Raw genomic sequence first — 16,219 nt, 5'->3', positions numbered from 1 at the left:
CTTTATTCTAAGCACTTCCTAGTCATCTTACCCACTTCTTTTTTTTTTTTTTTTCTGTAGTGTTTGTCATAATCTGACATCCTATACATTGTATAACTCGGTTGTCTCTCTCTCTTGCTCCACTGGAATATATAGTTTAATCTGTTTCATTTCCCTACTAGATCCCCAGCATCTAGAAAGTTCTCAGCACATGGTAAGCATTCACATTTTTGATGACAGTGAATGAATAATTAACCTTCTAAATCTTTTCTGCTCATCCAAGTCTCATCTATCTTCCCAAGCTCACTTCAAAGTTACATTGTATTTGTAAGGCTGCCTTTGAATGAAGCTGCTTCCAGTTAACTTCAAAGTAGCCCATCATGATAACTGGTGGCATTTTCATGAGTACGAGAGAGAATTTTCTAATAGATACAATTATGCATGAGTGGACTAAGCTATAAGATGGAAACATCTGTTAACGTAAAATGTTTAAGGAGAGACAGAGTGGCCTAGTCAGTAAAGTGGATGAGATTTGACAGTCAGTAGTCCTCCTTTATCCACAGGGGATATTTTCCAAGACTTCCAGTGGATCCCTGAAACCACAGATAGTAGCAAACTCTGTATATACTATAGTTTTTCCTATATATACATACATATGATAAAGTGTAATTCATAAGTTAGGCATAGTAACAGATTAACTACAATAACTAATAATAAAGTAGAACAGCTGTAACAAGATACTGTAATAAATGTGAATGTGGTCTCTCTCTCAAAATACCTTATTGTAATCATTCCTTATTTGTGGTAAATGGCTTGATGTCACTCGTTTCAGGGAATTTCTTGCTGAAGTCTTCAGTGTTAGTGCTTTCTCGAGCAACATAGTCATCAGTTGGAACAAGTTTTCTGTTCTTGTTTCTGTACACTAATTTAATGCCTTTTCCATTATTAACTAAGTACTTGTCACACAGTCAGTTTGACAGTTTGAGGTGAAACAGCAAATTGGCATGAATTTTTTTCTTCTTTACAATTTCATGGATAGTAAATTAATCTTTACTTTAGAGATGAGCAACCTCAGCGTACAGTTTTTTTTTTTTAAGTTCAGAACTTTCACCTTTTCACTTAGAGGAAGCACTTTAATTGCCAGCATCACTATTTTTGTATGTTCTAGACATTATTAAGTAAAACAGGGTTACTCGAACACAAGCACTGCATTACCACAACTGTTGATCTGATAACTGAGATAGCAACTAAGTGACAGATAGGGAGCATATATAGCTTGGATACACTGGACAAAGGGATGATTCATTTCACTGCCTGGACAGAGCTGGTCAGTGAGAGATTTTGTCACACAACTCAGAATGGCATGTAATTTAAAACTTATAAATAGTTTATTTCTGGAATTTCTCATTTAATAATTTTGGGCCACAGTTGACAATGGGGAACTGAAACCATGGGTAAGAGGGGACTGCTGTATGTAGTTCTCTTTGTGCTAAGTATTTGTATATTTCATGTCCTTTAATTTCAGAGGACCCTAAAAGGAACAGATGAACTGGCCCTACTTTATAGTTGTGGAAACTGACATTTAAGAGAGGTCTTAAAATTTGTCTACAGTTCTATAGCCATAAGTGTCCGGTGATTCAAATCCAGGTCTTTGTAGCAGAGCTGTTATGTTGCCTTCATTGAGTAACTTCTTCATGAACTCAAGGTACAAAATGATTGAAGTTTGGCAGTTGGAGTTTTTACCAAGGAATGAAGGCCTGGATGGGGCAGAATGACAACACTTGGTTAGAAAGGGAAAAAAAAATTTGGATAATGGTATAATTAGAAACACTGAAAGGGAAACAATGGCACCAAACTTTATCATTCTTTTAGATCTTGGCCTGGTGATAGGTCAAGATTTTGACAACACAGTTGGTGAATTTTATTTTGTTTTCTTTAAGAAACACTTATCGTTGGGGTTTGTTGCTTGGGTTTTTGTTTTTGTATCATGCAGGTCATCTTACTTAAAAAGTAAGATGAAAAATCTTAACTATTAAGCCACTTTCCAGAAGATGATAGCTACCATGTTTAATTAAGATATGTATTAATGAAAAATTAATACTTATCAATTGTCAGATATCATGGCTTCTTGCCTGACATTTCTGTATATCTGCCAGGACTCCTCATACTGAGATCATCTACTAGTGTCTTCTCAACTTCAACTAATAGTTCTATTATTGGCTACCATTCTTTCTTTTCTGGTAAAGGAAGAAAAAAGCAATAAAACGTATTTATGATATTTCATGTCTATGATTAAAGACATGTATACAGGGTTTTTTTTTAAATGGCCTTATCGAGATATAATTTATATACTATAAAATTCACTTATTTTTAGTGTATATTTCAGTGATTTTAGCATATTAGCCACTATCACCATAATTGAATTTTACAGTAGTTCCATTATTAAAAAAGATCTTTCAACCTAAATGCCCATCAACAGACGATTACAGAAGTTATGGTTCATATATACAATGGATTATTACTCAGCCATTAAAAAAGTGTAATCCTACCATTTGCAACAACATGGATGGACCTAGAGGTTATTATGCTGAGTGGAATAAGTTAGAGAAAGATAAATACTGTATGATTTCACTTGTATGTGGAATCTAAGGAACAAAAAGAACAAATTAATCAAAAACAGACTCATAAATATAGAGGACAATCTGGTGACGTCCAGAGGAGAGCAGTTTTGGGGGTCTGGGAGAAAGGGGTGAAGGGTTAAAGAATTACAAATTAGTAGTTGACAGATTGTCATAGGGATAGGGAGCACAACATAGGGAATGCAGTTAGCATTAATGTAATGGCTAAGTGTAGAGCCAGAGGAGAGAAAGAGCAACCGGGGATCATTTTATAAACTATATATGTCTAACCAATGTACTGTATACTTGAAACAAACAAAAAAAAGATCTCATGCTCATTTGCAGCAATTCCCCTCCACCCCACTATCACAAACTTTTTCAGGTTTGTATGTAGTTCAGTTTACAATGTTGAAAACATATTTTCATGGGTTGTTGCTTGCTTCTCTTGGTGATCGACAAGCATATCTAACCCATAACATAGCTAATCATGAACAATGAAAGGATGGTCACTCTTGGGTAAAGAACAGAGGGCTTTGTGGTAGCAAAAGAGAAAGGTCATCTTTCTTGATCCTGCTTGATCCTGGACAATATTTTGATATACGTAGTTTCAATTTTGAATCCTTTTACTGCTTTGATGTGTGTCCCTTTCCCTAGGCATCCACTACTCTGATGCTACTATGATGCTGCCTCAGTTGTTTTCACCTGATGCATGTGTAATCGTGGTATGTGAGTGAGAGAGCCATGATGAACTTGGAAGAGCTATTAGGGACCTTCTCTGTGGGAGCCAGGGTAAACCAGTTAGTCTACCACATAAGACCTTTTATTATGTGGCCTCCTCTTATTGTCTCCTGAAAAATGTCCCCAATATTCTGTTACTCTGCCCTTTAGCAATACCAGAGTTCCCTACCATACTACACTTTTTTTTAACCTTTGCCAAGAATGTGTCTTAGCATATTCTCTGCCTACTAGTCAGCCTTTAAATTACAATTCGGGCTTTGCCTCCTCTGTGAGATCTGTGTACCTTCCGACAGACTTTGTTTCCTCATTGCCCCTCATATGTATCACATTATGCTAACATTGATTATTCCATGTTACATTTAAAATTTGTCCATGTAGATATGTGCAATTTATTCATTTTCACTGATGTGTAATATTCCATTGAATGTTGTGTTAATCATACTGGTGAACATTTAAGTTATTTCTAATCATTTTTAGAAACCATGCTGCTATAAATACTCTGGTACATGTTTTTTTTGTACACATGTATGAGTTTATTTATAATGGTTTTTAGCCTTTTTTGACTGTGACCCAGAGAAACAATATTTTACAGCATGACTTGATTTTCGTGTGTATTTGTGTCTGTACACACATAAATGTTATTGATTTTTTTGTAAAAGTTTAACAAAATTATATTCATCATGTGATGTACTCATATCTTTCTCTTCTAGAAATAAATACTTGTTGAGATTAAATTAATACATTGTGACCTGTGGTTTTAAATATTGCTGTAGGGTGTATTGTGTGTGTAAGAGTGTATATGTGCACATTGATATGTCATATTACATATATAAGTTGATAAACCTGTATGTATGTGTGTGTAAGTGCATGTGCTTTAGAGAGAGAGAGAGAAGAGAGAGAGGAGGGAGGGAGGATAAGATTGCCTGGTAGAAGGATTTATTCTTCTAGAACTTTACTAGGTTTCACCAGATTGTTTTTAAATAGTCATACCTGTTTATTCTTGGCTTGGCCTCCTGAGTCTGGGAACTTTGTGTCTATGGTCTTTTAACAGCATTTATTTGGCACAGAGTTGGCAAGTACCCACTGAACAGTTTGGTGAATGGAAAATGAGAATTTCATACCAATAAATGAACGACTGCCATGTTGAGCGTCTATTGTTTTATCAAGGCAGTTTTAGGTAAATTTGCCAGGCTAATATTTTAGAATGAATAATCCATTTGTAATTTCAGTTAGATTTTTAAAAATCTATTTTTGGGGGTTCCTAACGATATTGTTAAGATATGATAGCTAATTCCAAAGAAAGATGCATTGACAAAATTATATTATTATTTCAGTAGGTAAAAGTGGGGCTTAAGTTTCCCATAAGTGATAGCAAAAAAATTTTTTTTTCCTTTCAGGAGTCAATAAAATGATTTTTGTAGCCTTAGGTTTTATTACATAAAACCTAAACTTCATCTAACATTTAATTATAGCTAGCTTTTGCTCAATAGTAATATAGCCATTTTCTTCTCTTACTGCTAACACTATAGTTACATATGCTTTTATATACATTAATCTCTTTATTATCTTTGGGTATAGTAAAAATGCACCACTGTATTGTGTACTGTAGCTTTTTACCTGCTTGGACAGTCACTATAACATTTTGCTAATGACGCTTCCCAATTCATTCATTCAATCATAATGTTTGCTACATCAGAAAAATTGTGCTGTAAGAAAAATCTCCATTTGTATTTGACTTATGGGTCCCTTAGCAGATATTCTGAGGGGAATCATTCTATTTTGAGAACAGAAAATCCAAGCTGCACTTGGATTGCATTGCAAATCTTTTGTTTTCACATTGTGCTTTTGACTCACTGCCTTTTTGGAAATTGTTTTTTAAGGAAAGTTAAGATACACTTGTTTTGCAGACCAATATAGAAACTTTTCAGAAAAAGAAAGAAATAATTTCTTATGACAATAATTTGTACTTGTTATTACTTTAAAACTTTCAAAATATTTTTAAAAAATTTTCAATTACAGTTAACATTTTATATTACTTTATGTTTTATATGCAACATAAAGGTTAGACATTTACATAATTTATGAAGTGATCCCTACTGATAAGTCCAGTACCCACCTGGTGTACCATACCTGGTTATTACAGTATTATTGCTGTACTTTATGTCTCTGTGACTGTTTTGTAATCACCAGTTTGTACTTCTTAATCCCTTTGCGTTTTTTCACCCACCCTCCCCAGCCCCACTCCCATCTGACAACCATCAGTTTGTTCTCTGTATCTGCAAGTCTATTTCTGTTTTGTTTGTTAGTTTGTTTTCTAGAGTCCACATATATGTGAAATCATATGGTATTTGTCTTTCACTGTCTAACTTATTTCAGTTAGCATCCATGTTGTTGCAGATGGCAAGATTTCATTCCTTTTTATGGCATTTTCTTTATCCATTCACCTTTCTATAGACACATAGATTTCTTTCATATCTCGGCTATTGTAAATAATGCTGCAGTGAACATAGGGGTGCATATATCTTTTCCAATTAGTGTTTTGGATTTCTTTGGATAAATACCCAGAAATGAAATTGCTGGGTCATGAGGTAGTTCCATTTTTAATTTTTTAAGGAACCTCCATACTGTTTGCCATAGCGGCTGTACCAATTTGCAATCCCACCAACAGTGCAGAAGTGTTTCCTCTTTTCCACATCCTCTCCAACACTTGTTTGATTTATTGATGATAGTCATTCTGACAGGTGTGAGGTGATATCTCATTCTGGTTTTTAATTTGCCTTTCTCTGGTGATAAGTGACACCGAGTATCTTCTTATATGTCTTTTGGCCATCTGTATGTCCTCTTTGGAGAAATGTCTGTTCAGGTCCTCTGCCCATTTTTTAATCAGATGGCTTGTTTTTTGAGTGTTAAGTTGTATGATATCCTTCTGTATTTTGGATTTTAACCACCTTTATTTTTTTAATTGAAGAAATTATTTTAATTTTTTCCCCATCTACTGCCCTCTCCCCCACACCCCTCCCCTCTAGTAGATATTAACCCTTTTTTAGATATATCATTGGTGAATATCTTCTCCCATTCAGTAGGTTGTCTTTTCATTTTCTTGATGGCTTCCTTTGCTGTAGTCCCATTTGTTTATTTTTTTCTTTTGCTTCTCTTGCCGAGGAGATAAATCAGAAAAATTACTAAGAGTGATGTCAGAATTGACTTCCTATGTTTTCTTTTAGGAATTTTATGGTTTCAGGTCTTACATTTAAGTCTTTAATCCATTTTGAGTTTATTCTAGTATATGGTGTAAGAAAGCGGTGCAGTTTCGTGTGTGTGTGTGTGTGTGTGTGTGTGTGTGTGTGTGTGTGTGTGTATCCAGTTTTCTCAATGGCATTTATTGAATAGACTGTCTCTACCTCATTGTATATTCTTGCCTCCCTTGTCACAGATTAATTGACCATATAGTTGTGGGTTTATTTCTGGGCTCTCCATTCTGCTTCATGATCTGCATGTCTGTTTTTATGCCAAGATCATAATGTTTTGATTTCTGTAACCTTGTAGTATAGTTTGATATCAGGTAGTGTGATACCTCCAACTTTATTCTTCTTTCTCAAGATTTCTGTGGCTATTTTGGGGTCTTCTATGGTTCCCTGTCAATTTTAGAATTATTCTAGTTCTGTGAAAAATGTCATTGGTATTTTGATAGAGATTGTATTGAATCTGTAGATGGCTTTGCATTGTATAAACATTTTAATGATGTTAATTCTATCCATGAGCATGGCTTTTGCTTCCATTTATTTGTGTCTTCTTCATGTTCTTTCTTCAGTGTCTTATAATTTTCTGAGTACAGGTCTTTTATTTCCTTAGTTAAATTTATTCTAGGGGTTTTTTTTTTTGATGCAATTATAAATGGGAGTCTTTTTGGTAGAATCTCTAGGGTTGTCTACATATAGTATTATGTCATCTGCAAGTAAAGACAGTTTACTTCTTCCTTTCCAATTAGATGCCTTTTCTTTTTCTTGTCTGATTGTTGTGGCTAGGACTTCTCAAAATGTTTTCTATACAAGTCTCACCTAAGTAACGAGTACAGCCAATCCTAATTCCATTTAACAGGTGAGAACTTTGTTGCTCAGTTTGCTACTGGTTCAGTGTAATTTATACAGCTCAAAAGTGGCAACGTAGTTGACAGTACATTTTTTTTTGGCTTCTGATTCATCTTGACACTTGTAGCAATCAAACAAATATTCAAATAGAGCATGTCCCAGATATTTGTTGGTTTTTAGGTGTAATTTCTAAATTTAAAAGCAGGACATTTTGGCATAAATTGTGTATATGCATACCCTACCACCTAAGGAATGAGGTGGGGGATAATTTTACTGCATTATAATTACTGGCTTCAGTGTTATTTTGTAGATTGATGCTCACCTTTAGATAAAAAGTATGCACCTAAAACAGAAGCCTAAAATTTAAAAAAAGTTGATTTTTATTGCTATCTCTTACTGTATATATGTTTTTATAATCAGATGATTTAGATTAGATCATTTGATTATAAAAACATATATACAGTAAATCAGTTAGATATAAGTGTCTGAATATTTGACATAATTCCCAGATATTACTTTTATTTTTTCATTGTTACTTTAATTATGCAAGCAATATGTGAAAATAATAACATTAAAAATTATCAAGAAAAAATATTCAAAGATATGAAGAATATAATACAGCTAAGGCTCTTATATACTTATATGAGTTTCTCCACAGCATTTTTCAGAATTTTTTGACCATGACCCAAAGTACTAACATTTTCTAGCACACCTTAGTTCATCTGTTAAATTTCTTAATCTCAGGGTTGTATTTGAGTTTAATCTGATCTAAGGCTTCTTGAGGCAGTCTTTGTTGTTTCTCATCTTTGCCAACACTTAATAGATTTAAAAATTTTTCAATGTGTCGAACGTAAAATGGGGGTTGTTATAGCTTTACAGGGCATTTCCCCTAATTACCAGTCAGATTGTGTATGTTTTTATATGTTTATTGGCTATATATTTCTTCTTCTGTGAATTACCCATTTATACCTTTTTGCCCATTTTTTAAATAGGTTGGTTGTCTATTTCTTACTAACATCTACATTTCATTTTTAAGACTCTCTTTGATTTTTATTTGTTGGTAATCTTTAAACTACACTACACATTTAGTAAAGAACTTATTTTTTACTGTAATTTTATACTACTGGTTCACATATGCCGAGTGAAAAAACTTCACATAAATTAATTTTAAATTCTTAGATTTTGGAGAAGTTTTCTAGGAAAGCAAAATTAGTAAACTCATTAAGGTTCTTCTTGCAGGTTGATTTATAATGTTTCAGCACAGCCAAGACACGTGTCTTCTTAGCAAGCTGCTACTAGTGCCATTTGAAAATTTAAGCATGTAAATTTTGTAAGCATCCATTATAATAGTATAAAAAATGAGAATGATGTTTAATTTGTGTGTTGTCATGATATTGATTGTAGTTTTTAATACTTGGCTTTTTTTTTCTTCTCCTTAATTAGGTCCCCGATGGGCTTCCTGGAATATCGGTGTGTTTATTTGCATCAGATGTGCTGGAATTCACAGAAATCTTGGAGTTCATATATCCAGGGTCAAGTCAGTCAACCTAGACCAATGGACACCAGAACAGATACAGGTAAACATATCCATACTGAAAAATTATTAAAAATGTTTAAAATAAATTTAAAATCTTTAACCTTTTTTGCACCGGGGATTGATATTGAAAAGGAGTATGTTAAAATGGTATGTGCCACATATAAAATTTGAGTGTTCTTTGAATTGTAAATAGCAGTGTTTATTTCTTCTTGGGTCTATAGTAAAGTCAGATTTTAATCTATTTTTATCTAAAATGTTGATTTTTGAGGTATTTAAAAAATTAATTCCTTTTTCTTGCATTGATGAAATTTGCCAGTAAAATTCCATAGTTTCTTTTGTTTTGTGGTCAGTAGAGGGAGCCTGGATAAAGATAAAGAATAAACTACCTCTCATCTAAAAACTAACTTTCAAGATTTTCTTTATGTACAGAGATGCTCTTCATTTGCAGGCAAGGCCTAATATTTGGAAGAAAGTCAAGCTTGCAAATGTTCTAATGACTAATTTGGACTTGTCTTGAAGGTTTTAGCTTTGTTAGAGATAGATTTGTAATTTTAAGCGTTTGCCATTTTTCCAGTATGACAATTTTAAATTCTCAAAAATCATGCTTTCTAACCTTTAAGGTTGACGCTAATGTAAAAACGATTATTACTACTGGTTTTATTTTATAATTCACAGTGAAATTACACTACTTTTTCTTATCCCCTTTTCAGAGAACTTTTAGTTAGTACGTAAGCTAAATATGCAAATATATATAGTTGAACCTAATGATATTACAATCAGAAAAAACAAAAATAACACAAAAATTGAGATGTGAGAGTAAGAGTAGAAAGAATAGAATAGAATTCTGAGGGGGAACAGGTCATCAAAAAAGATATATAGATTTGGTTAAAGAAACTAAAACTTCTATACGGAGGACATATTTATACCAAAAAATTCTAGATGGAGCAAATATTTTTAAGTATTGTTAAAAATTAAACTTCAAAAATACTCAGAAGAAAATAGAAATCTTCAGATTATAAAGACGAGCATAATTTATTTCATTCAGTTTTAAATAAATTTTTGAGCTTTTTCCTGACTAGGGCGTAAAAGGAAATATGATACTTTATGTATTCTCAAGATCCTTGTTATATCAAGGAAGCAGAGCATTTTATTATAAGGCAGTGTTCTTAATATCATCTCTGTAGTAACTGTGGTAGCAAATTTCAGGATGTCGTTTCTTAAGTTGTCTTCAAGAAAATGTGAAGTGTAGCTTGAAAATGTAACTTGGCATTTGTAATGGATTATGTAGGTACAAACATTCAGAACCCAAAGTGTATTTCCTTTTTAATGATTTATTCTAAACTAAGGAAAAAATGTGCAATCCCTGGACAATTCATTTCTTGAGAAATATTATTTTTCTCAACTAGACTGTTGAAAGGAGTTGAACAGCAAGTTATTTGAGGTGGGCATCTGTACTTTTCTTATAGCTTAGATCAGAACTTCCCAGGGGGCTGCATTTTACTGGTTTTCTGTGGAATAGTTTGCAGGTACATAGTAAGATACTACCGTGTTATTAAAAATGTGAGGATTTTGAAAACAATTGTTAAGTGATAGCTTTTGAAATTGTATTTGAACACTATTTGTATGGTTCCAACTAACAACTTCCTGAAATGAGAATTGTTTTGGAATGCAAAACTTTTGATAAGTACTTGTCACCAGAGAATTCTCTGCATAGCTCCATATACCACAGAGCTCCTCTTCCAGGTTTTCCTGGACGCATTCACTTAAAAAAACCACATGAGTAGACAGTCAAGTTTTACTTAAAAAAAATAGACACAGATGTACCATCCAGTATTCTTATAGTAGGCTTCGTGAGTAATCACAAGGAAGCCAGAGCTGTTCTTTAAAAATCATTCTGGGACTATTGTGCAATATAAATCAGCATGTAAATGGTGAAGACCCCAAGATTCCATACTACAGAACACAACCTTTATTTTAGCCTAGAAAACTTCAAGGGAACTGATTCTAGAGAGGCAGTAGAACAAAGTGATTAAGAAAGTTAAGTTGTCCCTAGAGTCAGACTGCCAGACCTAGACCTGGGTGGTTACAAGTGGATATTTGACTTCACATGCCTCAGTTTTTTCATTTGTGCAGTGAAAATAATAATAGTGCCTACTTCTGTAGATTGCTGTAAGGATCAAATAACTTAATATGGATAAAGTGTTGAGAACAGTACCTAGCACATTTTAAACACTCAATAATATTAGCTTGTCAGTTATTAGTATTAGTCCAGTTTTTCATTTTATGAGACCCTCAGTATTGCTGCCTTGAATATCTTTCTGATCTTAAGCAGTTTCTGGTGAATCTACTATGATAAATTGGTTGCTAAATGTACTACTGAGTAAATAAACAAATTGATTAATTGTGTGATGTTATTGAGTATAAATGAATTACTTTTTAAGAATATTTGTGAAAAACAATTAGTTTATTTTTAGTAGTGTTGGATGTTAAGGCATTTTGAGATGAATAGTTAGGTAATCATATCAGTTGTCTATTGAGGTTGCTCCTTATTCAAATTTAAGCATATCTTGTTTCCTGAGGTGGTAGATATGTTCCGTATAATCCGTCTCTATGCTTTGGCATTCTGTCTATTTGCTTGTATAAAATTGATGTATAATAACAAAGAGAAAAATTTACAAACATAAGTGAGTTTTATGTGTCTTGGCAGATGTCTATACTGTGTCACCAACACCCCATTCAAGATAATGCAGAGCATTTCCATCACCCTAGAAAGTTTCTTTGTGCCAGTCAGGTATTCCAGGGGCAACCACTGCACTGATTTCTATACCCTTTGGTTGCTATACATTGGAATGTTTATCTTTTGGAGTTCATTCTTATTAACTCTGACTCAAGTCAGATTAGAGAAGGTAAAGATCACAATGTGATTTAGTGTTCCTTATTCATATGGTATTTTATAAGAATTTCTTTGATATAAAAAGTATTTGAGTAGTATTTATTTATAGAGAGAAATACTTTCACTGCATAAATTCTACCCTACATCTTCCCCTACTGCCACCCCACATATCATGAAAATCATGTTTCTAATTTTTAAAGACCATACTCAGTTTTTTAGATCTTTTATTAGTGAACATGGAAATGTGATTTAATCTGAGTCCAGTCAAGCTATTAAAAAAAATGTTTTGTTTTGTTTTTTATGTGACTATGTAAAATGTATTTTTTGCCTCAAGCTTTCTTATCAGCTGGTATATGTCTACCATATTTATATCAATTGTGAATGTGAGAGTTAGTTTTTAGGGCATCTGCTATATTATAGCTGTGTTAGAATTGCTATATGCTTGTTTTTAAAAGAAAATAGTTTGCCTACCAAAACTTATTTTGATTTTTGTTAGCATAAAAATAGAGCTACTTACCTTAAATTTTAATCAATATTCTTTTTTAAAATGTGATTCATGCTCAGGTTAGATGTCTTTGATATCGGATTTGTTGTCAGGTACTTCTCAATTTTTTGGAAAGGACCAGTTTTTTAATACTTTTATAAATACTGTAGCTTTTATTTTTTATTTTGTACTGGTTCGTTAACCTCAAGTATTATTTTTAATTTTTACCCTTTATTTAAAAATTCTTAATCATTTTTCATTGTGTGCATTGAAGGAGTTAAAATGAAGAATACTTATTTTTATCATAGAGAAAACATTACTTGTGCTCTCAAGTTTCTTAGCTCACTTTGTACAGAGGCTTGTAAGTTGTGCTGCCTAATAAAACATCTTTGTAAGACTTTGTCCATATTGCAACATATATTCCATATATTTGATATTTATGTTTATAACTTTCGGACTACTTTTAATACTTTGTGTATCTATAAATCTTTAATCTTCTTTCACAGATTCTTTTATTGCTTACTGGTGTCATTTACTGATGAGGTACTTTGTATTTTCTTGGGGACACTAAAGCCGTGCAACTAAAATTTTTTCATGTATAAAATATATCTTGGAGAACTTTACATTTGAAATTGTCCAGTTTCCAGGCATATGATTTATCCTTCGTTAACTTGCCTTAAACATTTTATAGGCATTTCCACTCCCTCTTTTCATATCTTTACCATTTTTACTTTAGCTTTGACTACATTTTGGTCTAGAAGGAAAGTTTTTAAACCCAGTTCTTTTCACATCGTTATTTACTCTTATAACAAAAGAATAGCTTTCTTCCCTCTCATTTTCTGTCAGACCCAACCTCTGAATGTTTCTGCTTAGACTCCCTGCTTTTTATTCTTTTTCTCCTTCTTCTTTTTTTTTTTTCAGTTCTTTTCACATCGTTATTTACTCTTATAACAAAAGAATAGCTTTCTTCCCTCTCATTTTCTGTCAGACCCAACCTCTGAATGTTTCTGCTTAGACTCCCTGCTTTTTATTCTTTTTCTCCTTCTTCTTCTTTTTTTTTTTTTTTTTTAGGGGCAGAGTAGAAGAAGGTGCTGGCTGCTAGTTTCTCTGCCTTTATTTTCATTCTTTCCCACCTAATCAAAAAATTTATATTCACTTAGAGGCATCTTTAAATTCTTTTTTCTTCGAAACATGTTGCCTTACCCTCCCCCTTCCCTAAAAAAAGTCCCCCTCATACCCTTGTTCTCCTAACATACATCCCTTGACGCTGCTATACTCTACTATTTCTTTGTTTGCTCATTCAACCAGTGAGGCCTCCCAGCTGTGCCAGCCACTAGTCTTATGGGGACTAGCTCTTAATCTTCCTTTAGCAGTTGAATTTCTTGAGCAATTTTCATCTCTTTACCTTTTTTTTACAATTGCTTATTTCTTTTCCCATCCTCCCGCTAAGTTTTCACTCACAAAGATCACTACTTATCCCTAATGGACAAATCCAACTCTTCATCCTCCTCCTTGATCTTCCTGCTTCACTTGACACTAACCACTGCCTTCTTGTGTCTTTGTAAAAGAAGCTAAAGTTACTGCGCCACATTACTTTGTTGCTTTATTTAGTATCTGAATATTTTACTATTTCTGTTTCTACTTTTCCCTCCTACTGGATATTTTCTATAGTTTTATCTTTAGCCCTTTGCTCCTTTGTTTTTCTCCATAAGAAAACTCATTTATTCTCATGGATTCAGCTAGGATGGGCGGGGGGTTTGGGGGTGTGTGTGTATGTTTTCCTTCTCTTTCCAGTAGTGACTTCTACAATGAGTTTTAGTTCTTTTTTAGATTGCCTATTGGAGGCCTTTGTTGTTCATTTATCATTCTTAGGAAACATTGGATATCCTAAGCATGAAGTAATTGGTAATTTTTTCAAGCATCCATTTTAATTGTACATTCTATGAGGCTGGAGTTAGGTTGTTTGATTCCATGACACTGGAATTTTAACATGGCCTTACATTATCTACTTATCTTTGTATGTTCAGTAACTTTTGTGAAATAATTAAAAATCTTGTTGCTTTATGAAAAATGCTTCACAACGAAGCAAAGGAAACTAGCTGTTAATACAATGATAGAGGTTAAGAGAAAAGAATACATATGACCAGGCATAGATTTTGTTTTTTGTCAGATAACATTATGCATTTGAGTATAGAATAGAATGCCAGAGTTGACCATTGCTTTATAGCAGTATCAACAAAACCTCTATATGTTCCATATAAAAACAGGAAAAAAGGATTTATGAAATTGTTTTAGTGTTTCAGTGTAGGAAATTCTGGCTACAGTCACGGTTATTAATGTGTAGCATTTGTAAATTTTCAGATTGGTAAATGTCTGTTTACCTGAAACTTGACATATCTTTTTTAAAAATAATTATCTGGTTGTTCAGACTGGCTTTTTTTCTTAGTTAATATCATTGTTCCAGTTAATCTTAAAGTTTGTGGTGTTCAGTGGTTCTTTCTTTCTTATACCCCTATATTCCGTCAGTTCTTTTGTTCCTTCTGTTGCTTTCCATTCTCATTTTTTGCACCATATCTAAGGCATTAGCGTCTTCCTGATCTTCCTATTCTTACTTCTCCATCTATTTTACACACCATATCTAGAATAATCTGCCTGGAACCCTGCTTTGACGATTGTACCTTGCTCCTAGGGATTTGCATTGGCTCAACTCTGAGACTCATAAAAGTACTAATTTTCTTAAATTCGTAGTCAGGTGCTTCATCCTGTGACTTAGACCTTACTCCAGATGCTTTACAATAGATCGCTGTGGCTGAGAGACAGCTTTTCCTATTGAAGCAATCTGATGATGTGTTCTTGTTTTTGTTTATTTGTTTTTTGTTTTGTTTTGTTTTGATTCTCCTTTTGTCTTTATTGGAAATTGTTTTTTGCATATTCCTTCTGTCAAGTCAGATTCTTCCCATTCTTTAATCTGAAATCCCTATTTTGATAAAAACTTCTGAGTATAGATTGTGCTTAATTATCTAGTAATACATTGTTATTTACCTTTGTGCATGTTTGTTGAGTTAACCTAATTGTAAGCTTCAAGTAGTTAGAAACTATATTGCATGTGTATTTGTAGTCCTTGTGATGGGCTACCCATGTTGCTAGGAATACTCTGCTTTTTTTTAATGGCATGCTGAGAACAATCTTTGGTTTGATATAATTCTGTGAGATAATGCTTGCTGTCTTTAGCAATGGGGAGAATGGAGAAAGTGAAAAAAAAATCAAGCATTTCTCCTCAATTTATCTTATATTTTTATGTGGTGTCTTTTTTCATTTCTTGGTCTCTATCCTTTTCTCCTCATATTCCTATATACTTTGAAATTCAAAAATTCAGCAGTCATAAGGAATATAACTTAAGCTACTTTGTGGAAATTCCAGGGTAACATATGCACATACTAGAAAGGTGGTACTTTGTGGTATTTCAAACCATCTCAAACTGAAATTGAATGCCTTGGAAAGTAGTGAGTTTACCATTACTAGAATGGTTTGTGCAGAGCTGGACAGCCACTTGGAAATGTGTAGCTGGTATTCAGGTATTGAATGGAAAGGTAGTGAATACTTTGAATTACTCTGAAGTCTCTACAATTCTTGAAATTCTTTGATTGTATGCTCAGTCCTCTTTGGTTACCACAGCAGTTCATAAGCATTAGTATGTTACAGTTAGAGAGGTGATTCAACTTTTTCCAAATGTCAGATTTCACCTCATAGGATAAAAATTTCCTGTACTCTTGGATAATTCAGAAAAATGTGACAGTATTCTCAGTTTAAGTTAAAGATAGGCTCTAAAAAATGTTTTGAACAAATATTTTTACTTTTTATATTTTCTTTCATTAGGAAAAA

The 16,219-nt window shown here is 33.2% G+C and overlaps 1 protein-coding gene across 3 annotated transcripts in view; it reads left to right on the top strand.

The window, feature by feature from the left end:
* The window catches only part of SMAP1 (small ArfGAP 1), a 126,220-nt gene that overhangs the window by 24,791 nt on the left and 85,210 nt on the right, over positions 1-16,219 (top strand). For all 3 annotated transcript variants that reach the window (XM_015600570.2, XM_006926400.3, XM_015600571.2), the window contains exon 2: positions 8,867-9,000. In XM_015600570.2, the coding sequence (XP_015456056.1) occupies positions 8,867-9,000 (134 nt within the window). The remainder of the gene's footprint in view (positions 1-8,866; positions 9,001-16,219) is intronic.

Source organism: Pteropus alecto, unplaced genomic scaffold, assembly GCF_000325575.1.
Source record: "Pteropus alecto unplaced genomic scaffold, ASM32557v1 scaffold7, whole genome shotgun sequence".
NCBI lineage: Eukaryota > Metazoa > Chordata > Mammalia > Chiroptera > Pteropodidae > Pteropus > Pteropus alecto.
The sequence above is the reverse complement of the archived record's forward strand: the minus strand, read 5'-3'. Positions and strand labels throughout refer to the sequence as shown.